Genomic DNA, 23,885 nt, shown 5'->3' on the forward strand with positions numbered 1-23,885 from the left:
GGTTCATAGCACATTTATTTAAATAAAAATTGACGTTTTCAAAGCTGGGAATGTAATTGACAAACCCTTTTAACATTTCTAGATTTGTTTTTTCCTAGCCATTTAAACGTCAACTTCGCGCGCGGTAAAGGATCTCCATTGCAATTTTCAATACAGAGAGGACGCTTTCATTCTTTCAAAGTTTCCAGCAATTAACTGGACCTGACAGTATATCTCATTATTGTATATCTTCACGAAGCCCTTAACTAGCAGAAGAAACATGCGGTAATTTGAAAATAAAATTTATGCCAACTTAATGCAACCTTGACAAAGAAAAATTTAGAGATTGTGATTTAAAAAATTGCAAACTCTACAACAGATGGCATACAAAAGCCAACTTAAGTTGAAGTTAACATAGCTAGCCAGGAGCGGGCTGCATTCAGATCAAGGTAATGGACCTTAATCCATTCACAAAATCTTCGTCTTCTAACCAGACGCATTCTTCCTTGCAGAATATACCCTGTAAGCTGCTAGCCCAACTACGACCACTGCAGCTCCAACTGCAAAATGACGAGATAATAAGATCATTAAGCATAAAAAAAAATGCCAGAAGCATAATATAAAAAGATGACTGTTTATTAATTCTTCACAAGTCTATGCCAAATAAGACTTAAAAGTGTGTTTAAATAACTGTTTATTTAAATACTTAAATAAGTTACTTTTTAAAACTGACTAATGCCATAAATTTAATGCTGAAACTTTTTGGAATAAGCTAAAAACAGCTTATTTTGATAAACTATACCAAGAAACTTATCATTGAAACTCCAAAGCAAAATTGGCCAAAAGTCAAAGTTAATGTACAATAAATAGGAGGCCCAAACAAGGGCGGCTGTTTCATGCAGTTACGCTATCTTTCGGCTCCTAACTCTATGCAGTAATCTGAAAGATGGCTCCACAGAGGACACCTAATGTATGGTCTAGTTAACTCCCATTTATTTATGCATTTGTTTCCATTTGATTTTACTGATATTCATTCGCTACAAATCACCAAGTTCCAAAGCAACATCTACCCAACAAGAAATCACAAGACCATGGAACAGAACAACTCGATGAGAAATGACAAAATAAAGATAAAAGCAAAATATAATAATAATAATAATAAAAAACTGCAGCTAGAAGTTTAATGGAGAACCGCTACGGACCCCAGTTGGACAACACCTCAAGGTAAAGAGACAACAAATGGAAAATCAAAATGAACTATACAACCAAAATAAACTGAACACCCAAACCAAGATAAATCACATCACCCAAAATAATGTAGGCTCATTTTAGTTAGCATATGAGATCAAAGTTCAAACAACCACAAGAGACGAGACACACAATGTATGGAATGAATGAGTCAACGGTCAATCTAAAAACCGGCATACCTGAAACACACATCAGAGAACGATTTATGAGCCTGTGGTACTGCTTGCGGCTTCTTCCAGCTTCAGTCTCTGGAATGCTTAAATGAGGGTGCTCAGCAGCAGTTACAATTCGACGAAACAGACTGTTGAAATCCCCTAGCTTCACACTGATTGGTATAGGAGCCTCCACTCCCATATCTTGACTAACCTACAAAACACATTGGCATGTAAAAAGAGTCATTGGAGTTGATCCAGGGTAAATCAATTGCTTGAAAACTTCTCAGTATCAATCACGCTTGTCTCAATTTTACGAGCTAAGGAAGACGTCAGAATACACTATCTTCCTGATAATCAGTCCAAAATAAAATTCCACAAAGTTTATTCATGCAAAAGTTACCCCTAAATTGAAAAGCTAACAATATTTCTTCAGTCTTCACTCTTGCTTGCAAGCCAGAAGAAAAAGTGACAAATATAACTTTTCAAATAAAATTGGATTAAATGCAGACAAAGCCATATGATGAAACTCCAACAATATCAAGTTTCTTGCTACAAGTCTGCAAGTAACAGATTAATTGAACACACGTCAAAACTAGCTCCTCAATTAAAACGTGCATGACAATTAAAGTGTTGTAACAGAAGAGTGGAAACTGTATAATGATAAAGCTCAACTGACCTATCACAGCTAAACCAATCAAAGATAATATATAAAATGTGGGGAATAAAAAAACTTCTCTTTGGAATTGACTATCTTGTTAGTAAGTTAGTCTTATTACTTTTTGTTTTTTAATTCTATAGTATACCAGCTAGACATTGCCTTATAAATTAAAATCTTTCAATAGTCATTGCCTTATAAATATTATAAAAATAAGTTAAAAAGAGTTTATGGATGGATCATGAGCCACTTCCATCAGCTTAATCAAACACTTTCAATTTTTGGCTTAAGTGACTAAAAGATAAGCCCAAATAAACTTTGAAGAAGCCCTTCCAAAAGCCCCCTAAAATGTAAAATGAAATAAGGAAAATCAAACTGGCTTCCAATTGCTTAATCAAAATTCAATAATTCATCCCGAAGATCAAAGATTACATTTGCACAGACCACTAGCTATATTTTTGCTATAAAGAGCGAATAAAATCATAATTTCAAAACATGCCATATGCATCACCACATTAATAGCTTTTTAATCAACAATCCAATAATTATGACAGCTATACGCACAGTCAATTATGTATACAATCATGCAAATGAATAAATCAAAAAGAAAAAGAATACCCTAGTTGACTCTTGTATAGCCATTGGAAATGAATCCAGATCATCTTTAGCTGCAACTATAAGGCAAGGCACCTCAAAGCCAGTATCTTCTCCATGACTAGCGATTTCTACCAGGAGTTCTGATGATGTCCTCCATGAGGACTCATCAGACCTGAAATGAACATCTTGTCAGCTATATACGACCACAGGATCATGAAATGATAACCAACTTAAAATTAAAAGCTCATTGATGAGCTGTCAATTTAATCAGACTTTTAAATACATAGCATGCAAATTCAAAATGATATAAACATCTTATTTTTATGTTGCTGTTAACTAATATTTGTAAGTAACAAATGTTAATTTACAAAATCAACCCAGAACTAGCTTCTTTCAGCCTATAATCAATTTTTAGGAAGTTCATCCAACTGCACAACAAAGTTTTTCTAACTGCTTATGAATTATGAAATTGAAATATTGCTTATAAGCTAAGGACATCAAACAGACTGCAAAAAACCAATACTTGACTCACTGAAACTAGTAGTAATGTCTGGAAGCGTTTATAAGCATCTCCTTTAAATAAGTTATCTAATGTGAAAATTATCCTATATTGATGCACATATTAAAAGAAAACAAAAAGGATAGATGTCCATTATTGGAAACATAAGAAGTACTACTCAAGTACAAAGGTAACCCATAACTTCTATGGTATAATGATCTTTAATATCAGCAGTCACCTGTCATGAACAAAAACTGCAATGTCACATGAGGCCAAAGACTCCTTATTGGACAGCAGCTTTCTGACTCCATCTTCAGGAATCTCTCTTACTACAAGATATTTTTTGTTTTCCTGCAAAAAAAGAAAAAATGATAAAACGTATACTTAGAGAAGACAGAAATGCTAAGATATATAAAATGCATAGTAGTCAATCCCGGATAGCGGCGCGGGGCGGCTAACCTCAAAAACGCTATAACGGGGATAGCGGTAGTGATATGACCGCTATTCTGAAGTTTTAATGCACACACATACATGCTGAAAAATATAAAATTAATATACAAATTTGGAACAAAACAAAAAAGGAAAACTCAAATTAGAGAAGGAAATAAATAACAAAAAGTAAGAGGTGCAGGAGGAGCAACCATTGCTTCTACTTGAAGCTTTGAAATTTGAAACAGAACAAAGTAGGGGAATCAAAACAGAGAAAAAAATGGAAAAAACAGAGAGAAAAGAGAAGAAATGAAAGGAGAAATGAGAGGAGAGCTGACAGGAGAGTTGAGGAAAGAGTTGAAATGTGAGTTGAGGGGCTAGGGTCTGTGAAAGGGGGCTGAAATCCCAATATTCCCCCCCCCCCCCCCCCAAGCCCCAGATGTTAAAAAAACAAAGAGCAGATTCAGAATTTTTAAACAGAACAGAATAGCGGCCGCTATTTGCTGTGCGACAGCCGTGATACTGAACCGCGATGCTACAGGGTTGCCATAGCGGAACTGCACCGCTCCGCTTTGATAACTATGATAAAATGAATTCAATAAAAGAAGCTACTGCAGGAACAGGTGAAAGAGACAAAATGTTTTGCTCAGTAAGTAGTAGCTATTGTCAAATGGCAATCATTATTTACCATAGAAATATCAACAACATTTACAGCATAACGGTCCCCAGTGGTTGGACTGTAACTTTCAGAATATGGCCTGCATTATTGATTTAACAACAATAAGGTTAATGATGATGTTATATTGCCAAGACTCTTCAAGGTAGCATATAAAATGAAAATACCTTCCGATAAATGAATTCAATAATGCAGATTTTCCAGCCTTCCTAGGCCCAAAAACAAAGCACTGCAAAACATTTCTTTCCGAATGTTGCTTCTTGCGATCTAAACGCCGCCTCCTAGTCACACGTATAGCAGATGATGGATCACCAGGGTAACCAATGTATATCAGATTCTCCACACTAAAAGTTGGGTTTAGAAGTGTCATAAGTGCCCACTGTCCAGGAAAAATAAAATATATATCATAAAAATGACAATTAACATCAACGAAAATAGAATGCTATATGCAATTTAAAGGTACATACACCAGATATATTAGTCATACATAAATTAAGGGAATAAATAACAATAATGGAGCTCCTGTAACTTAAGAAATATTGATTCTCATAAATTAATTGAGTGATAAAACTTCAAAGAGAAGCTCAGCAATCTTCTAAAAATAACATTTGACAAAATGAAGGGATGAGAAAACAAAGATAAAAGACTAGTGCACCTCCGACAAAAATGCATCTAGTGATAGTCCTCCAAATGCATTTTTTTCTGCAGCATCCTCGTACAGTGTTCCAGTCCAAGGACTGCAATTCAAAACCATAAAATATCAAATAATTCCTATTATTGACATCAAGACACAGGAAAGGCATACATAGAAAATGATTAGTAAAGCTATTATGAGCCAATTTTTATTACTGTGAATCATAGTTGTTAATCTTGGTTAGCGGCATATAGCAAACGACCCTCAAAATGCTATCATGGGATAGCACAGTGGGATTACCACTATTTTAAAGTTTTTATATGGATATAAAATATATACATATGTAGATAATTATGTATATAATAATGCTAAGCAAATATGCATAAATAGCATAACATAACAGAGGCAGAACTGTAGAATCATAGAATAGAGAGAAGAAAGGAACTGGCTTTTGCCAGAGAAGTCATCCAAGATGAGTGACTGCTGGATTGGAGATTGTTGCGAAGCATAACAGAGTCAAAGATGGGAGGACGGAGCATCAAACAGAGAAGGGGAGAAGAAAAAAAGTGTAGAAAAAGTGGGGTTTCGTCAAGTAGTTGCAAAGCAAAACAGCAATAGAGATGAGAGAAAGGGGTGTTGAAGAGAGAAAGGAAGAAAAAAACGCAGGGAAAAGTGAGGTTAGGTCTGAAAACTGAGAAGACTATTTTGCCCTTATAAAAGCCAAAAGATTGGGTCATCATAAGGGCAAAAAGGGAAAATCAGCTTATTTCTTAGATATTAAAAGTCTTTTTTACCCTTAAAAAATTCTAAAATTCCTTCATTTTGAAGGTAGAAAAGGAAAGTTAATATCTTTTCCTGTGATGGCGCTATTGCGCCGCAAATGGCCGCGTTTTGGGCCGCAAATACAGCTGTGATTGGTCATGATGGCGACAGAAAAAATGCACTGCTATGCCAGATCTGTAGCAGCTGCAGGCTGCTTCGCCACGCACCGCTGCTATCGCACGCTATTGACAACTATGATGTGAAATGATCTAACCTGACTGTTGAGTTTTTTAAGGTATTGTAAGCAAAAAGCAAGTTTCAATATCAAAATTCACAAGAATGAATAACACTTTATGGAGAAAATGTTTAGATCAAACTATAACCATTAGGCCAACAGAAAAATGCATCAGAAATACTTGGAAGTCCATAGAGGGTTGAGGGTGGGGAAGATGATAAGCCTGGAGAGGCCAGAAGAAGCTACTTTGAACAAAGAATACTGTTGTAACAAGTCTAGAGAGACTGCCTACATTGTAAAAGAATTATTGAAGGTAGCTAAATCCCAATTGGAAGGTCAGGACTGGACACAGATTAATTGAACTAGGTGAATCTTCTGAGTAATTATCTCCTAACCCTTACTCTTTGTTGATTGATCAATATATACCAGACCCTTATAGCTTGTGTAGGTTTGAAAAATAACAAAATATGATAAACTCCACCTGACACTGCCCCATTACCAAATAAAGAAACCAATACATGATAATAACATAAGCTTATCTAACAGAAAATGTGAGAAAGCAATCTACCTTTCTGGGGCAGTAGAAAACAATTCTTCAAGTTCACGAGGTCGCAACATCCCATCCTGGAGGAAGAAAAAGATATTGTCCAACATGAAGAACAGCTAGACCAGTGACTATTTGTAACTTACAATACAGTAAAGTAAGTAATCTGAGAAAATGTCTCGAAATAACATAATGTGCTAGTAGCATGAAAAAGTAAAAGGTCTGAGCAAAACTGACATACCCCATCACCATCAAAAGCATCAAAGATTGCCTTCAAAAAATCCATTGCTTCATTTGTCAGCTCCACACTCTGCGAACATTAAAGTAAATCTTGATCAGAACAAGGTAAAAACTCCCTATCATCCAGAAATTGATTTCAGACAGATACATCAAACAAATTGATGTCATACACAATTATCATAATTCAACTAAAAATGAATACCTGATCAGGAGCGCGTTTTATAGGTGGAATTAGATCATCAGCAAGCTTGATATCATCATTATATCCAAACTTCCTGAGCACAGTCCACGTTGTCTCGAGACGCCCTTTTTCAATGAAAAGTGCATGAAGAAATAGGAATCCAGTCAAAGTAAGTCCACGTTCATTCACACCTTCAGGCAATTTTTCTTGTACAACCTTCTTCACACCCACAATTTCAGATGGTTGCAATGGAGCATTGAAACATTTAACCTGTTGAATTTTTGGTTAGATTTATCACAAATACTATACACAAACTGCCTTATTATAACATAATCAGAAATCAAGCTCTAAGGTACTAAATAAGCCTCAATTTTGATGTGTAATGCAGTCATCTTGTAAGGGAAAGATACAACCTGAAAATCATTCAGCTCAGCATCGCTAAGGGCACCATCTCTGTCATGATCACACAGGATAAAAATTCGCTTCAAGGCCCGCACACATCGAGGTTTTAGAGTCTGTGACTCTTGATCAAATAATGGAGCTGTTGGATGAAGAACAGCCTTTTGTGCATAGTAGAAAACCTCAGGGACCTACAATAAGAAATTTTAATTGCAAATTGTATGAAACAAAATCCAAATGTAATTGACCAACTCCTTTAAAATAAGGTCATCAAAACAAGGAGCATGATTGCAAGGCTTAGCATAAAAGATACCTGTATATGCCTAGATGCTGAACACTCAATGCAAGTTTCAATCTCTCGGAATTGTTGCATTATTGGTGACATCACCTGTTCTAGGCTCACCTGCTGATTTTCATCTCTCAAATCAAGCTTACAACCAACCACTATAACTGGTACTTTCACCTGTTCATAAAGTTCAAATATCTATATCATTCACCTATACACTCAAATGAAAAGGTAAATATATTATGTAAATCTGATTATGCTATGAGACGAACAGAACTATGCATGCATGTGCACAAGAATATATGCTTTTACAAGATTAAACAGAAGAAATGGTTTAATAGAGCAATAATTTTTTTGGATCCTCTCCTTCCATTCTTTACAAATGTTTATTTTTGTCTCCTTTTCATCTTCACTTCTAAATGAAAGGAGCTGCAATTGCACAAGTAGTCCTTGGAGAGACAAAGAAGAAGAATAAAAACATGAGAACCTCTAATTTGCGAAGATGTGGAAGCCAAAATATGCTCAGATTTTCCAGTGTCTCAGGCCGATCGCATGCATAAGTAAGAACAACTGTGTCTGCCCGCTGCAATTCTTCAGCAACTTTATCACTATCCTCAGGACTGTGATACAACAACAATAAAACTAATAGTAAATAATAGTTTGGATTGATAAAGACATTGGGATTCTGGGGTAAACATTTCCCTAGCAATAAATAACTTTTGCACATTAAGCTGGAGATTAATTATGAGAAATAAACATTTTCTCAAAATTCTCCGTTAGGAGAAGTCGGATACATGAATCACACCATACCAAAATCGGCTACGCGAATCACACAATGCCAAAGTCGGATACACGAATCACACAACGCCAAAGTCGGCTACACAAATCACACAACGCCATTGACCTCAGTCAAAAAGACAAATTCATAGCAACGTTATTTATTACTTAGATCTCTATTAATAATTTCCTCTAAAGTTCTTCGAAATTTCCTCTACTGTTTTTTCCCGGACTAAAGGTCATGCCATCCAAAACGTATGTGCATACACTTTAATTTAGTGAACAGGACAAAATAAATAAAATGTCAAAACAACTTATTAACATGAATAAATGACCATGATCAGTAAACATCTCAGAAACCAAAGAATCAAAGGAAAAACATTCAGAAACAATATAACGCTTAGCCTAGCTCCGAAGTAGTAAAAATTCAACTCCGAAACACAAAAGGTTTTGGAAGATTTAGTTGGAAAAAAAACAATCACAGCAATAACAAAATCCAGTACCGCTATCCAAAACTTTCCACTTGAATTCCCTATTTTAAGGCCTGCGAATCTTAACTTGAAAAGGAAAAAGCACTAGCGTGACTGGAACGAATCGTACGTCCCTTATTCAAATTCAAAACGACAGAACTTTACTTGCGAATATCTCGTGAAAGAAAAGATCAGAACGTTAAAAATTCATTACCGGGAAGAGGTGTCGATGATCGTGATAGGCACGCGCTCGGGATATAGATCTTCAGGCAACCTCGTGGGAGGTAACACCGGCGGAACATTCACCGGAAAGTTATCAGCGGCGGCAGTAATAATGAGGCTTGATTTTCCGGTGCCCTGGTGTCCGGCGACGACAATACGAACTCCGGTGCGGCCGTGAGGATTGACGGTTCCAGAAGAAGCTTTAGCCATGGAAACTAGAAGTGAAAGCGAAAAGTGTAAAAGTGAAAATTGGAATTTGAATGGAGCGAGTGAGGTGAGATTGCGTTGGAGTGAAAGTAGGTGTGTGGCGAAAAGGTAGGAAGAAGAACGAAGAGTAAAAACCCTAACTATAGCGGTGTACCTTAGACGGTGGCCGTCAGTGACTTTCACTTCCGCGGTTAATATTTGTAGCACCGTTACTTGTCTTGCACCTCACACAATTCGCCCTTCCAATAAACGACTGTCGTCTAAGGACCATAAGCTTTTAGTTGTTTCTACGCTAACTCTCTCTGCCCTCCCTCTTTACCTTCTCGATTACAGGCTTCTGCAAACTAAAAAACACATGTAAAATAAATAATAATAATTTATTTATTATTAATTTTAAGTTCATTATATTTATAAATTACTTTCATTTAAATTAAAAGTAGATAAAATTTATTTTATCAGTTTACATATTTATAAAAGAACTCAATCTACAGGTATTATATACATGTACGAGTATACACTAATATTGATAAGTTCAACTCTTAAAATTAATTTTAAATATTTAAAAATAGTAAAATTTTATTAAAAATAAAATATTTATTAATTTTTATTTTTAATACAAATAAATAATTTTTTAATAAAATTTTATTACTTTTAATAATTTAACTTTAATTTTTTAAAATTAATATATACATATATTATTATTATATCTACATACTCAGCTACTCTTAAATTCATTCTTTTTTTTTCGTACATTGAATTAGATTAATCTTTTATCATGTTTCTTAACTATTTTTATTATATTATTTATTATGTCTCATTTTTTCACTCGTTTAAAAAGTAAGTGTGAAATCATCTATTTCCATACCCAAAATAAAATACTTCATTTTTCCTAAAACCCAAAAAATTACACACACAAAAATCAAGTGATGTTATTCACAACTTATAACCTTATATTTATACAAATTTATAACATTTAATTTAAATTGATTTCGCCCATTTCCCTATATATGTCTTATGATTTTGTTACCTTATTATTATGCTGTAAGTGATATATACCTTGTAAATTTATTGATTTATGTATAATATATTTATTTTTTTAATAAGAACTTCTTTTCTATTAAACTATATGTCATTCATTTAAAAATGTTTCAAAAACAATATTTTCCTTTTTTTAATTTAAATTTTAAATCTTGATACATTATATCAAATTTAAATTTTATATAAAATAGAATTTATTATTATTTTAAACTTTATTTATTTATTTTTAAAATCTAACACATTGTATCATAATATGCCTTGATTTACATAATTTATTTTAGAATTTTTTTCAATTTCAAAATTTTATCCCCATAATTTACTCTTATTAATATAATAAAATGTTTATTATTAATAATTAAAAGTCTATTATTAACTATCAACTACATAGATTAATTGGTAAAGAGAGTTGTTGCAACTTAACTTATCATTTCAATTCACAATAATTATACTCAACTTAAACAGATTTGTCACTTAATAGAGCTAAAATCATATTTCTATGTATTAAAAAGTGTAGAGTCTATTACTTTTATTTATTTATTTTTATAAAAAAATTTATTGTTTTTAAATACTCTCTCACAATTATTTATTTAATTAATTATGATAAATTTATTTTTAATTTTAAAACGTCTTTTAATCTTTTTCTATCCATCACAATATCATATATATAACTATAACGTATGTACTTCTTCTTTTTTTGTTTGCTACTAATGTATATACTTTTTGATATTTATATGTTTTTAATATAATATTATATATGTAAATTATATTTTGGTTGAAATATATATCATAATTGGTCTAATTTTTATTAATTTATTACGTTTTATTAGTTTTATAATTATGTAAAATTTTATTTTTTATGTTTTCAATTTTTATAATATATTTTAATATTTAATATTTATTTTAAAATAAAATACATGTGCATTGTACAAACTATTAACTAACTATAGTCATAAATTATTTATTTATTTTAGTTTTTTATAAGCAGTTTAAAAATATTTACTTTGCTTGATTCATGGTCGAGTATTAAATATGGATATTTGAGTTGCTACTTTGTAAGATTTAATCATTTTCATTGGGCCAGTTTCTTATCAGTAATTACAACCTATGTGATAAATTAAATTAAAAATTAAACAATATTTTATGGATATTAATTAAAAATATAAAATGATCTTGAAAAATTTATTCATAAAATATATATTTATTATGTAAGAAAAAACTATATAAATAATATAATATTTTGTTTCTGTTTATGAATATACCATACTATGCAATTGATAGTCGGTTTACCTACCTTTAAAAATAATTTGAAGTGTTAAAAAGATACATGTAACACTACTTAATTAATAAGCAAATTCCCAAATGTGATTAACGCTAAGCAAATTAATTTAATAATATGATTTTTTTTAGTAATAAGAAAACTTACGGCTTAAACACAATCAATTTACATAGCACAGACTTTAAGAAAAAACTTATGATTAAAGTCACACCAATATGATTGCAACACAACAAATACAACCTATGACAATTACAAACATAAACAAAAATGCGAAGTGTTAAGTTTGTCGAAAAAACTTGTTAAAAAGTAAGTTTATGCACCTTAATTATGTCTATTATTATTAGTTTGTAGTGTTTTTCCGTTACTAATCACGGGAGATTAACATTAGAAATACCAATTTGTAATTAAAGTGGACGATATTAGTAGTTTAGCTAACTTGAAATAAGTTTAACGAGGTTGAAGAAAATACATTATTCTTATCTAAGAATTAGAATCTATTTTTTGTATTTGCTTTATCTTCCACAGGCATGCAACTAACCGTAAGGGAGAAGAAGATTTGTCTTTATGGCTAAATAACTTTTAATGTCCTTTTTCTTTAACAATAATTGGATTATGGTTCAAGAGATAGTAAAATGACACTTACATCGATGTAATGGTTAAAAACAATTGTTTCCAAACGACCAATTCAACTTCAATAAATAAATATCACAAAATATTGTATATTTACTCAAAATACATGCAAAACAAAACCTTATATTTACATTTTTTTAAAAATAATTAGCAACTAGCTACAAAAATCTCTTATTTTTTTTATTTTTTTCTCTCACCGTCTTTTAATTTTACTAGTTTTATCTTTGAAAAAAAAAACTACTAAAAGTATGTTTGTTTCCATTTAAAAAAAAATTAAAAAGAAAAAAATCTTTTTAAAAATGGAAACAAAAATATGTTATAACTCTAACTCTCTCATTCCCTCTCCTCAAGTGTGGACTTTTTTTTTTTTAATCATCTAGGATGACTTTTATATTTAATTTGTGGAGCTTCTTATTCATATATCATAGTTTTTTGATTGAAAAATGTTTTGTTCTCTTTTTATTAACTTGATCTCCTTTCCTTTTATCTTTTACTATTTATCTTTCCTTCGTTATTCTCTTATTATATTTGCTTTTGTTCTTTTTAGTATTTGAACTCATCAAAACTACTTTCATGTTACTAGAGTTTTCTTACGCTACATTGTCAAATTTATTTTAATTGTCTTAGACAGTTGTTTCAACAACTTCTGTTAATGAATGATTATTCATGCTAATTTAGAAAAAATATTTGTAGTTATTTTTTTTTTATAAAAATGTGAGATTTATTTAAAATTTTATTATATATCATATTTAAAATATTAGTAAATTATGTTTAAGATTAAATATACATGCTTGATCTTTTACTATATTAGTTTTATAAATTATTATAATCCTCTTAATATTTAACGTAAAAAACGTAAGCACTACTAAATTTTTTATCTATAAATAGTTGGTCAAAAGAAAAAAGAATATATAATTATTTTTTTTAAAGTTTACATGTTGATAGAATATATTTTAAATAAAATGAATTAAATATTAAGAATATATTGTTTAAGTATAGACTGTTAGATTATGTGATGTTTATATTTACGTAAGTATGCAAACTATGTTTCCGTGTAAAGCACGGGACTTGAGAACTAGTAATACTACAAATTATGATACGATGATATGAGAAAGAATGAACGTGGATGTGGTGATTTGACGATGAGTTAAAGATTTAAAGGAAGCAAAGGAAGAAAGGGAAGGTATTGAAAATCGATAAAAATGATGTCAGGAAATTACACCTCTCTCGATAACCAAAAGGTTTCAGGATCTGTACCCGTGAGTCATTAATCTCTCTCTCATTTCATTTTCATTTTCATTTTCGTTTTCATTTTCATTCTGATTTTGCTGCAGGCAGTTCCAGATCCCCCAACTGTCACCGTCAAATTTGCAGGTCCAATTATTCATTCTCATTAATTTCTATTTTCAATGTTTCTTTTATTTTTGGTGTTAAGAATTGATTCTATTTGTTTTAATCTGTGTAGATTCAAATCTTCAGACATTTCCTCCGTCTGGAACACAGGCCAAGATTATTGGAGGTTCGAGGCCTCCACGTGATGTTGATGGTACGTGAATGTGATGATCGCGTTGATTTCTTATCTATATTACTATTGTCCCTTTTTGTTATGCTTTAATTAGTAATTACGTGCATTGCAAGTTTGAATAGCGTTGTAAGAATTGTGTAATTGTTTTGTTTGGTTGATGTAGAAACATTTTCAAGATCGTCCTTATCTGCTTCAGATGAACCCCAGCAGAGTGGTTGGTTTAGTGCTTTCTCACCTGCTACTTACAAGCCATATTTTGATGTTGACACTTCGGATGTTCTAGAGAGGATTAAAGACTCCCTCTATCCATTCAGAGGAACTTTCAAAGAAAAAACTGCTTCCAACCCTGATTTGTAAGTACACTTCATTCTCTCTAATTGTTGCTCATTTATGCTACTGATTCTATAGTTGCTTGCATTGCATCATCTTGGTACTGCTTTTGTTTCGTGTATGAATGAGATGACTTTGTATAACCAGTAGCCTTTGTCTACTAATAGAAGGAGTGAACTTAATGTTTAGGATTGGCAGTGGTCAATTATATTTGCTTGTGATTTGTGATGTAGAGGGGCACTCCCTGGTCAGAGTTTGAATAGGAGTTTCATGTTTTCATACCTAGCTGATACTGGATTTGTGCTACTTAGGGATAGATCCAGGGGGGAAAAATATTTTTTTACAGTGTAGATGTTTAGATTTTTTTTATTATAAAAAATATTTGTAATTATACAATTTAATAATATAATTATGCATATTTATAGGGCCAACACAAATAGTAGAGAGTTAGGTTCTTTAATCATATCTACTGTATGGGAGGTTGTAATCAAATAGACATAATAATACAAAGAAAAATTCATGTAAAAGAAACTAAGAGAAAGAGAATTAAAACTTTCTCTCAATATTTCATTAACTTCGATTCCATATTACATGGTACAAGAAGAGGTCTTTTTATAGGCTTTATAAACTAATATAATATTATATTTAAGAAACCCATATATGAAGGAAGAGAAAGTAGTTTAGCAATTTGTTGCTTTGTCAACGTGCAGCCTTTTCCTTTTGACCATTACAATTTGTGGACTATAATTTCCAATATTTCTAGGTTTGTAAAATTATGTGCAACAATATGGCTTTGTAGGCACCTATAATTATAATGTTGTTGCCTTTGAGAAACGCTAATAAGAATTCAGTGCTTTAACATGCCAATTAATTTGCGGTGTACTTAATTTATTTCTGACAGAAGTCATTTATTTTGGTAATATATCTGTTTTAAAAGAGATTAGTCTCCGATAGCTTAAGATATTTTCTACTATATGGGAGGTCATATTTATTTTGGTAATATATCTGTTTTTAAAGAGATTAGTCTCCTATACCTTAGCGCTACTACGTCAACCATTTTTTGTTGAGAAAATTGGTCTACATGCAAAATTGTGGGAATTCAAATGTGAGTTCCGAGTGAATATGTGGATAAAAGAAGCATGACATTGCACAGGAATGGACAAAGTGATGACTTTATAAAGGAATGACTCATGGTGTGGAATGCATTCCATCTCATCCTATTTTAAGCAATCCAAACTTCTAGTACCATTTCATTTCATTCCTTTGTATTCCATCTATCCAAATATAGCTTTAAGGATTTAGGTTAAGACATGATGTCAACTCTACATTGTGGTTTCCTCTCTAAGTTTCATGAATCAGATCTCCTTGTGGTTTCTTCTTTGAATTTATTGAAGCAAATATCCTCAATATTTTGTCTCCCAAAGTCTTTACACAATGATTCTAGTTCACCCCCTTTTATCCTACTTGGTTGATGTTGTTTCCTTTGTAATAGTTTGTGCTCCACTTAATTGTGTGCTGGTTTTGTTTCATTTCACATGTTACTTCGTTGCAGTATCTTCGGTGGCTTGATTTTCATATTACCCAAGTACCAGTGTCCCATGTAGAGGAATCTGCTTGTTTTTGAATTTTATCAGAAAGTACTTATTATTTTGCCATAAAAGGTATTTTTTTGTGTGGCAGCGCATAATTTATATTTCACTTTAAATGTGCATAGGTATGGACCATTCTGGATTTGCACTACCTTAATATTTGTAGCAGCATCTATTGGCACTTTTGTGACATATATAGCTCACAAGCTGAAGAATCAGGAATGGAACTATGACATAAACATGGTGACTTGGTCTGCTGGCTTGTTCTACGGTTATGTCACCATTGTTCCTCTTTGTTTATATGTAATCTTGAAATACTTCTCTGTACCATCGGGTCTTGTTCAACTATTTTGTCTCTATGGATATTCCCTGTTTGTCTTTATTCCTGCTCTGGTAAGTTACTGCTCTTAAAATTCTCTCTTTTTCAAGAAAGTATAGAATTTAACATTTTTCTTGGTATCATCCAAACTCTTTGTTTGGTGCAGTGTATGTCTGTTGTGCCATGGGAGATAGTCAGATGGTTGGTTGCAGGTGTGGCTGGGTTCATGTCAGCAACATTTGTGGCACTTAACCTCCGAGCACATATTATGTCAGCAGGTGAAAGGTGGGTATTGATTGTTGCCGGCATTTTTCTATTGCAGCTGGCTCTAGCTCTTGCACTAAAGATCTACCTCTTCACAGTATCAGTATGAGAGGAAAGTGGTATTATCATAATTCAGCATCAGTGAAATGTAGATAACGAAGAGAGAGCCTTTTTGTTTTAAATTTTCCAGTGACATAATTTGTAGCTGAAATGTTATTATCAGATTAAATTGTCATTTATTCATTCATGGCAATATAGAGGAGAATAAAAATTGTTTGGTTGATAAATAACTAATTACAATTATTTCAGTTGTTTGTTATATTATATCTCTAACATGCTGATCATGAAAGAACCCTTCAGGGTATAAATGTGGATACAAGCCTACCGAGAAAAATTTGTATATCAAAGTAGTAGCATAAAGTATTCTGTAATGAATTGCATTGTGAATTCCACATGTTTTGAAAGTGGACCGAAAAGAGACTTCTCCATTCTTTACACCAAGGTTCTGCTACTTAGGTCAAACTTATTTTACATTATAGACACGAAATATGATTAAAAAAATAAGAACGCAAGGCCATCGACCTAGTCAGCAATGTAGAAACAAAGTTAATATGGATTTAGATACACGCTGACCAATGTGTATAAGGGGCTGACATGAGAAACTAACTTACTACAAGAAAACATAGGCTGCATTTTGGCTGAATAAGTGGCTTAAGCAAAAATCAAACTAGTTGGCGGTGAAATATGATGATTGGCCACAAGATATCTGCATCAGATCTTCTTTCATATATTCAATCTGCCCAAGTAATGAAGCTGAATAACTTGTACAATATAAACATCTAGCATGGATGGAAACCTGTGTTTGGACCTTCAGTCTTTAATAAGCATAGTCCATTTCTCGATTTAGTATAAAATGAATTCATGGAGATTGAGTCAAGTAAATTACATTTACTTGACTTAAGTGACCATTGTAAATTGCTTATGATGCTCAAATGTCTCCGAGCAGGTTTTTGGAATAAATCTGGATATTGAAGATGTCTATTGTCTCATAATTCTCATAATCAAAACAAACAACTATATTCTTAAAATACTAGTTCAGCTGTGATGGTTGGATTAATTGAGAAAGGGGACAGAGTGATGGAATACGGAGTGACCAGAGTAAAAACAGAAGAGAAAACTGATGCATGGGCAAGAACCTACCTCATTACTCAGCCTTCACAATGTATATGACTTCATCTGACGGCACTCCTTTCTTTTATACGTATTGCTCTTTAGATGGTATGTTGTGCTTAGAGACACACCTTCATTAATTTCGTCTCGCTAAAGTGTTGTATCTATTAGTCCTCCCTTTCTCTATTCTCTTCGTCTTGGTTCTCTTCCCATGCCTATTTGAAACCCTCCCCCAAAAAGCAAAACAAAACAAAACTTTAATTTTGGATATTCTTCGCTTGTTAACATTTGCATGCAGTTCAAATTATATCAAGAAAAATTAAGTTATATAGCTTAAACATACTAGCTAATGAGTACTTAAAATATTATATATATAATTTATAAGATATTTTTATTTTTTAAAATTCTTCAACTAATATATTAAAAATACTCAACAAAATTTATCTCATCCATATGTGTATGTTTGTTCAACAAAAGCAATACTAAGTCAAATCAATTAAAAAGAAATTCAAAGATAATAGATTGAAAATTGTGAGATATGTAACAGTGAGGAAGTACAAAAAATCATAAGATATTGAAATAAGACAAGCTAGATTGATAAACTTGACATAATCATAGATATCGAAGTTCAATTTAAAAGCTAGTATTCCTTTTTGGCTATGTTTAAATTGATGAGAGGAGATTAAGTGGAATGAAATAGATTAAAATGAAATGAAACATAATGTAAGAAATATTTCATTCCATTTATTTGAATATATTATGGAGGAATAGAACAAAACTTTCATTTTATTGTTTGAATAGTTCAATATTAAAAAAAACAAAATTAAAAAGAAAAGAAATTTGTCTATAAACATCCACCTTTTTCTCGCAAAAATACTTATACAGTTCTAAGCATTCATGTAACCATGTACAACAAATTTCAGATTCTTGATCTAGTGAAGGTGAAAACGAGGTCAAGTTGCCTGATCCGTAGGTAGTAACCCTTGGAAATTACAAGAGTGGAAGTGCATCGCAAGTGTTTAATTTTTGTGTGCTGGTTATGGAAATTATCCACGTGGCTTGCGTTTTATATTGTTGACCCAATGACACGGACTAAGGCTAATTAGCCTTGAATATGCGTAAACTTGCCTTGCTTGAAAGTTGCAATATCATATGTGGTTTCCCTGCTATAGTAGTAATGAAGGGGCTTGAGCGTCTTCCTCTTAGTAATCTCCCATTACCCTATAATTTTTTACCTTGGCTGTGAGAATTATCGTATATTGACCGAGTTATGACCAAAAGTCATATGAAGCTATCACTCTCCTTATGATTCTGTAAAAATTTGAAATATTCGTCCTCCACAAGTTTCACACTTCCTCAGAAGATTGTGCTATTAGATTCATATAACATGCTTCGATTTTAGATCATTAAAACTCTAGCAATGAAATGCTTCTTAGAAAATGATTCTGTTCAGCAAAGAGAGTTTCTTTAAGTAATTGTAATTTTGAATGTCGTTATATAACATCAAAGATCAAAGCAGTATAGTTAACAATGCAAAAATATCATCCTTGTGGTTGAATATGATCAAGAAAACTTGAATTGCTACGGCAAATCCTTGCCAGCACAAATGAATAAAAAAGGGCCAATAAGAGGTTCTGAACAAAAGAAAAAAATTTAAATATTTGTTTCGACCGTAGAACAATTCAGATGAAAAAACATGCAAGTCAGTCAACAGCGTTAAACCTATCACCATAGCTTATAAGGGGACCCTGTAAAGAACCAGCCAGTGAAACCCCACACAGTCCCTCCCAACTACAATAGTGGGTTGAGTACTCTAGTCCCTATTTTCCAGATCGCATTCCTCTTTCCAATGAAATTTGTAATTGAGGTTAATATATGAGCAGCTCGATTAAATTGAACATGTTTCAATGCCCTGCAAGACAAACCAATACAGACTTCAGAATTCTAATCTAATCCCATGACCCAGATTTTCCTTGCCACTGTTATTTGCACTCAAGTTGAACTTTGGCAATTCATATTTCATAGGATTCGACAACAGTAAGCAAATTATTCCAGTATCCCCTAAACGTCCCAACAAGGGGCAGATTATATCGAACCAAACAATAACATCTATTCTAAGTAACCCAACTATAGTAGGAAAGCAACGAAAATAAACGCAATCCGACATTTTTATATCACAGATTTGAGTTCTAGCCTTTCAAGTAGAAGTAGGACATGTGATCCATAGTGCTAACCTTTTTGCAATGAATAAAATAACAGTGAAAAAAACACAGTTTTTAGATTAATGAATTACAGAATATGCCGAAGTGTGTCCTTTCCCCAAAAATCAAAATCGTGCATGCTCCTCAGTATCATTTTACTATTTAGTCATAAAAGTGTGAGGGTGGGGGCATTGTAAACAGGGTAAAGTGGAGAATAGCATGGGTCATCATAACCTACAACTCTGAACAGACTTTCATAAATATCATTTGACTTAAAAAAATGCAATTAGGCCTTTGATTTCTTCCCTTTGGCTTCACTAGCTGGTTGGTTCTTGAAAGGCAGGAAAGTCTTTCCACCCATGAATGGCCTGAGGACTTCTGGTATCTCTACCCCATCTTCTTTCTGGTAGTTCTCTAGTATGCAGCAAATGGTCCTCTCAGTAGCTGTGAGAGTAGAGTTCAACAAGTGAACATATTGCTTCATCTGCTCATTGCTCTGCAACAGTTGATAATATGCACAGTCCAGTTAAATCTATGAAAGTAATTCAAGCATAGGGGTACAATAAATTAACGCCAAAATAAAATATTACTCATTTCAAAATCTCAACAAAACATTTTGAGCTATTAAAAGTTTAATCATGGAATATCTTGGGGGCCCTTAGCACAAGTAAGCACAATCATCATTTATGGTTTCAACAACAACCAATCAAACCTTATCCCACTAGGTGAGGTCGGTTATATCCATCATATGATGCCATTGAGTTTGGGCAAATATCATTGTGATTGATACATATTTTTGGTTTCGACAAGTTTTAAAAGACCTAATACAACTCTCCTCCTTTACTCAGGGTTTCCACAATCATCATTTATGATTATTCTCAAAATACTTAACAATGATAAAATTTACTCTCCTGCCTACTAAAATTACAATGAAATACTATACTCATGAGAAAAGTAAGAAGTTAGAATTTCAATGTAGAGTTGATTTCATAAATTCAGATAAAGAGATTTTGACATAACTGAGGCAAGGTCTCATTTTTAAAATTGGAAATAAAAAATCTTCATTAAAAAGTTATTGAATAATGCTAATAAAAGCCATCATCAATATTTTGAAATTAGGCATTACTGACCTTCTTTTGTCCATATCGAATTTCTAATCTTCTAGCTTGGTAATCTGTACAGTTTGAACAGGACACTAGCTCTCTGTATGCTTGAGAGGCTGGAAACCATGCTTCTAGATCATACTTCTTTGCTGCAGCATCATTCAAAGCACCAGACACAATGGAAACAACTTGATATGGAATGTTTAGCTGCAGTAAATAAAATAAAGTTACAAGAGATATGGAAAAAATGAGACAGAAAGCAGTCAATTTAGGTCGGAACAACCAATAAACCAATCTACAAGCAACATCCACAAAAAATAGAACGAGGTAACAGCAAATTGTCTCACTTGGCTAATAGAGTACAAAGAATCATCACAAGCATACAATGAAGTAGATATAAAAAATTTACAAAGACTTAGGGATGCACTAAACTTTTCCCCGGTTATATTTGTTTGGCATGTCAAAGAATATTTATGCTTATCCCTTGTAGTTAATGGTACCCTGGGATTCAGTAACTTATTAAATTATACATTCTATATTTTATTTGAAATTTGAATTCATACATAGAATGGCTCTAAACATATTCTAGTTGCTTAATGTGGGGCACTGAGACTGCATCATACCGCTTTGTAAAATTCCTCAGAGTTCTTTAGCATTTCCTCGTGCATGTCCCATGAATCATTGTCATTTGGGCTAGTGAGGCAAAACTGTTCCACTTTCTCAAATTGGTGAACTCGGAATATTCCTAGAGTATCTCGACCATGAGATCCAGCTTCTTTACGAAAGCATGACGAATATCCAGCATATCTGCAGAAAACATATTTCCCAAGTTAAAGGCAACATAGGCTTCCATGTTCCATCATTAATAATACATGCATCATCTAATTCATATTACCTTAGTGGTAGCTGGGTAGGGTGGATCCAATCATCTAAATGATACGCACAAAGTGGCTGTTCTGCTGTTGCAATCAGATATTTGTCATCTCCTTCACCAGTTACCTAACATAGTAACCCCTTAGATATGCTCAGAGAAAAAGACTATGGTGGCATTTAAGTGGTTATTCATTTTTCATTTACCTAACAAAATAATTACAAAAACAACACAGTAATTTTCCTGTGATTCCTGCTTTCAAAGTTTTGTGAAAAAAATGGAGAAAACAAAAAATGTTTTCAACATTTCCTTAACAAAACTTTAAAATGAAAACATGGTAGCATTTCTGTCATTATAAATGAAAACATATCAAGTGAATATGACAGGAGCAAACAGACCAAACAACCTGAGAGCATTAATAGCTTTGAATGACACACTACAATAATGCTATTGGCAGTTTGGCATTAAAAGCTTATACATATTAATGAGCAAAGCACATATTTACTTGTGAAAGAATATAAACTACATACAGAAGCATCACTAATATGAACAACCAATGACAACCATGGAATCTTTTTAAGAATTTTACCTTATAAAGTTCCTCATCAAATTGGGCTAATTGAGCACATTTTGACATTATGTCTTTTCTCATGAAGAAAGGAGTATGCAATAGAGTATATTCCCTTTTCTCCAAAAAATCAAGCCCAAAGTTGATTAGAGCTTGATTAAGACGAACGCCATCTCCTTTGAGATAGAAACCTCTACCTCCAGCTACATCAGCTCCTATTATGCATCAAGCAACTTGACATAAAAGATTAGGATACATTTAGAGAAGGTGGTAACAGAAATGCCGAGAATATTGAAATACTTGGCTAGCACAGCTAAAATCTACCAGCATTCCACGCACTTGATTGGTGATTAACACAAAAGGCCTTGAGTGGTAGATGACAAATACAGTGAAAATCAAAATGCAAAATGACTTGGAAGAAGAAACTTGTATTCCACAGTATTAGATTCTTGTGCCACACATGAAATGACATTACAAATCAAAATACTCAACACTGTTTGCAACCTAGATAACTTTGCAGCAGAAAGACACTACGCAAAACATGTACTAGTGCCAATATATGAAGTGGTTCAGGCTGAAGAAGAGGAAAGGAGAATGCTAGGTGAAAGAAAACAGCCTTTATTTTAATTACAAGAACAAGAGAATGGCAACATCCTGACCCAAATCAAATGCCTGAATACAACACGGTAAATAAGTCACAACACAAAATTTTAATTATTAAAAGTCAGATCCCAAGCTCTCACACCCCAAAGAAGAAATGAAATAAATAAATCGCGTGTTGAATAGTACATGAATAAATTCAGACCTTTCTTTGTATCTGCTATCCCGAGAAGCTCAACTAGATCCACATGATTCTTTAGTTTAGGCTCCACTCTTTTCTCTCCCCACGATCTAACCACAGCGTTGTTAGCCTAATGCATAGAAGAACCCGTGATTTTTAAGACTAGCATTAAGCATTTGCAAGAGTAAAAGAAAACAACTAATAATAATAATAAAAAGAAAAAACCTCATCGTCACTGATTGGAACGGTATCATGGACAAGGTTTCCAATTGTTTCCAATTTAGAATTCAATATTTTCTGAGTTTCCCTAACTTCAACCTCTTTCGCCGCTATCGATTTCTTGGTCTCCTCTGATTCACTAATCAACTTAGCTGCATCCTCACCAGCCTAACACGCACAAATAACATTCAGATACGAATTGATTCAGAAATTGCTTATTTATTAGGAGAAAATATTAGAACAGGGAAAATGAAGACACTTACACGCTTGAGTTTGGAGACTTCCTTATTGATCTTGTTAAATTCTTTGCGTAGATTCTCCAATTCGAATTGACCTGAAAAAGCATGCAAAATAGATAGCAATGAAGCGAGAATGGTTGATTACAGTGTTACATGCAGTGGAGAGAGAGAGTGTACGCTTTCGCCATTCTTTGTCGAGATTGATGACCTCGTCGACGAGTTCAACGCTGGCAAAACGACGGCGTTGAGATTCGCGAATGATTTCAGGGTTGTGGCCCTTTTCTTCTCTGAATAGATTGATGTCCAACATGCTTCTCACGCCGCCTGGAAACCTCACACTCACAATCAACGAATGTAAGAATGAGGTGCAAGAAGAGGGTTTTGGAATTTAAAAGGGTTTTTTTTTTTTTTTTTTGACTTTTCCTTTTTTAGCACGGGCAAATAAATATTTTTACGGCTGAACTATTTTCGTTAATGAAATTTGACTTGGCTATCTGGTTCAAGCAATTAGAAAAATTTAGTACCATTACTGGAAATAAAAATTAGATGAAAATTGTGAAATATTAT

General features: G+C 32.8%; 3 protein-coding genes across 6 annotated transcripts; 1 reads left to right on the forward strand and 2 right to left on the reverse strand.

The window, feature by feature from the left end:
• Nucleotides 1–140: 140 nt before the first annotated feature.
• On the reverse strand, nt 141–9,532 carry LOC113870898 (mitochondrial Rho GTPase 1). Of its 4 annotated transcripts, none has more exons than XM_027507435.1 (15): nt 9,350–9,532; nt 8,981–9,203; nt 8,007–8,139; nt 7,547–7,696; nt 7,248–7,424; nt 6,856–7,104; nt 6,655–6,723; nt 6,438–6,493; nt 4,894–4,975; nt 4,406–4,617; nt 4,251–4,320; nt 3,372–3,484; nt 2,656–2,806; nt 1,407–1,593; nt 141–539 (listed from the first exon to the last, which is right to left on the reverse strand). In XM_027507435.1, exons 2-15 carry the CDS (start codon nt 9,196–9,198, stop codon nt 466–468), a joined length of 1,941 nt encoding a protein of 646 aa, XP_027363236.1. In that variant the 5' UTR covers nt 9,199–9,203; nt 9,350–9,532; the 3' UTR covers nt 141–465. The 4 variants fall into 4 exon arrangements, with proteins under 4 accessions (XP_027363236.1, XP_027363237.1, XP_027363235.1 ...); XM_027507436.1 differs by having other exon boundaries at nt 9,337–9,458; XM_027507434.1 differs by having other exon boundaries at nt 8,981–9,442.
• Nucleotides 9,533–13,341: 3,809 nt separating this feature from the next.
• LOC113873277 (protein YIPF1 homolog) lies at nt 13,342–16,275 on the forward strand. Its single transcript, XM_027511328.1, has 6 exons — nt 13,342–13,398; nt 13,474–13,513; nt 13,605–13,685; nt 13,828–14,017; nt 15,709–15,976; nt 16,069–16,275. The coding sequence occupies exons 1-6, from the start codon at nt 13,342–13,344 to the stop codon at nt 16,273–16,275; spliced, it is 843 nt and encodes a 280-aa protein (XP_027367129.1).
• Nucleotides 16,276–18,888: 2,613 nt separating this feature from the next.
• On the reverse strand, nt 18,889–23,674 carry LOC113871343 (serine--tRNA ligase). The gene is made up of 9 exons (XM_027508406.1): nt 23,496–23,674; nt 23,343–23,413; nt 23,086–23,247; nt 22,885–22,990; nt 22,101–22,294; nt 21,536–21,639; nt 21,264–21,447; nt 20,668–20,847; nt 18,889–20,033 (listed from the first exon to the last, which is right to left on the reverse strand). Exons 1-9 carry the CDS (start codon nt 23,626–23,628, stop codon nt 19,824–19,826), a joined length of 1,344 nt encoding a protein of 447 aa, XP_027364207.1. The 5' UTR covers nt 23,629–23,674; the 3' UTR covers nt 18,889–19,823.
• Nucleotides 23,675–23,885: the final 211 nt, after the last annotated feature.

The sequence above is a fragment of the Abrus precatorius genome, unplaced genomic scaffold (assembly GCF_003935025.1).
Source record: "Abrus precatorius isolate BTA unplaced genomic scaffold, Abrus_2018 Scaffold7, whole genome shotgun sequence".
Classification (NCBI taxonomy): domain Eukaryota; kingdom Viridiplantae; phylum Streptophyta; class Magnoliopsida; order Fabales; family Fabaceae; genus Abrus; species Abrus precatorius.

What these genes read in the sequence shown, in the direction of transcription:
- LOC113871343 (XM_027508406.1), bottom strand. Translation starts at nt 23,628, where the DNA reads ATGTTGGACATCAATCTATTCAGAGAAGAAAAGGGCCACAACCCTGAA. An exon ending in CCTACCCAGCTACCACTAAG is followed by an intron (nt 21,448 to 21,535) that starts GTAATATGAATT and finishes TGTTTTCTGCAG; the next exon opens with ATATGCTGGATATTCGTCAT. An exon ending in TTCGATATGGACAAAAGAAG is followed by an intron (nt 20,034 to 20,667) that starts GTCAGTAATGCC and finishes CAACTGTTGCAG; the next exon opens with AGCAATGAGCAGATGAAGCA.
- LOC113870898 (XM_027507433.1), bottom strand. Translation starts at nt 9,198, where the DNA reads ATGGCTAAAGCTTCTTCTGGAACCGTCAATCCTCACGGCCGCACCGGA. An exon ending in CACATCTTCGCAAATTAGAG is followed by an intron (nt 7,697 to 8,006) that starts GTTCTCATGTTT and finishes CTTTATGAACAG; the next exon opens with GTGAAAGTACCAGTTATAGT. An exon ending in CTCATAAATCGTTCTCTGAT is followed by an intron (nt 540 to 1,417) that starts GTGTGTTTCAGG and finishes GTCATTTTGCAG; the next exon opens with TTGGAGCTGCAGTGGTCGTA.
- LOC113873277 (XM_027511328.1), top strand. Translation starts at nt 13,342, where the DNA reads ATGATGTCAGGAAATTACACCTCTCTCGATAACCAAAAGGTTTCAGGA. An exon ending in AGGTTTCAGGATCTGTACCC is followed by an intron (nt 13,399 to 13,473) that starts GTGAGTCATTAA and finishes ATTTTGCTGCAG; the next exon opens with GCAGTTCCAGATCCCCCAAC. An exon ending in TTGTCTTTATTCCTGCTCTG is followed by an intron (nt 15,977 to 16,068) that starts GTAAGTTACTGC and finishes TGTTTGGTGCAG; the next exon opens with TGTATGTCTGTTGTGCCATG.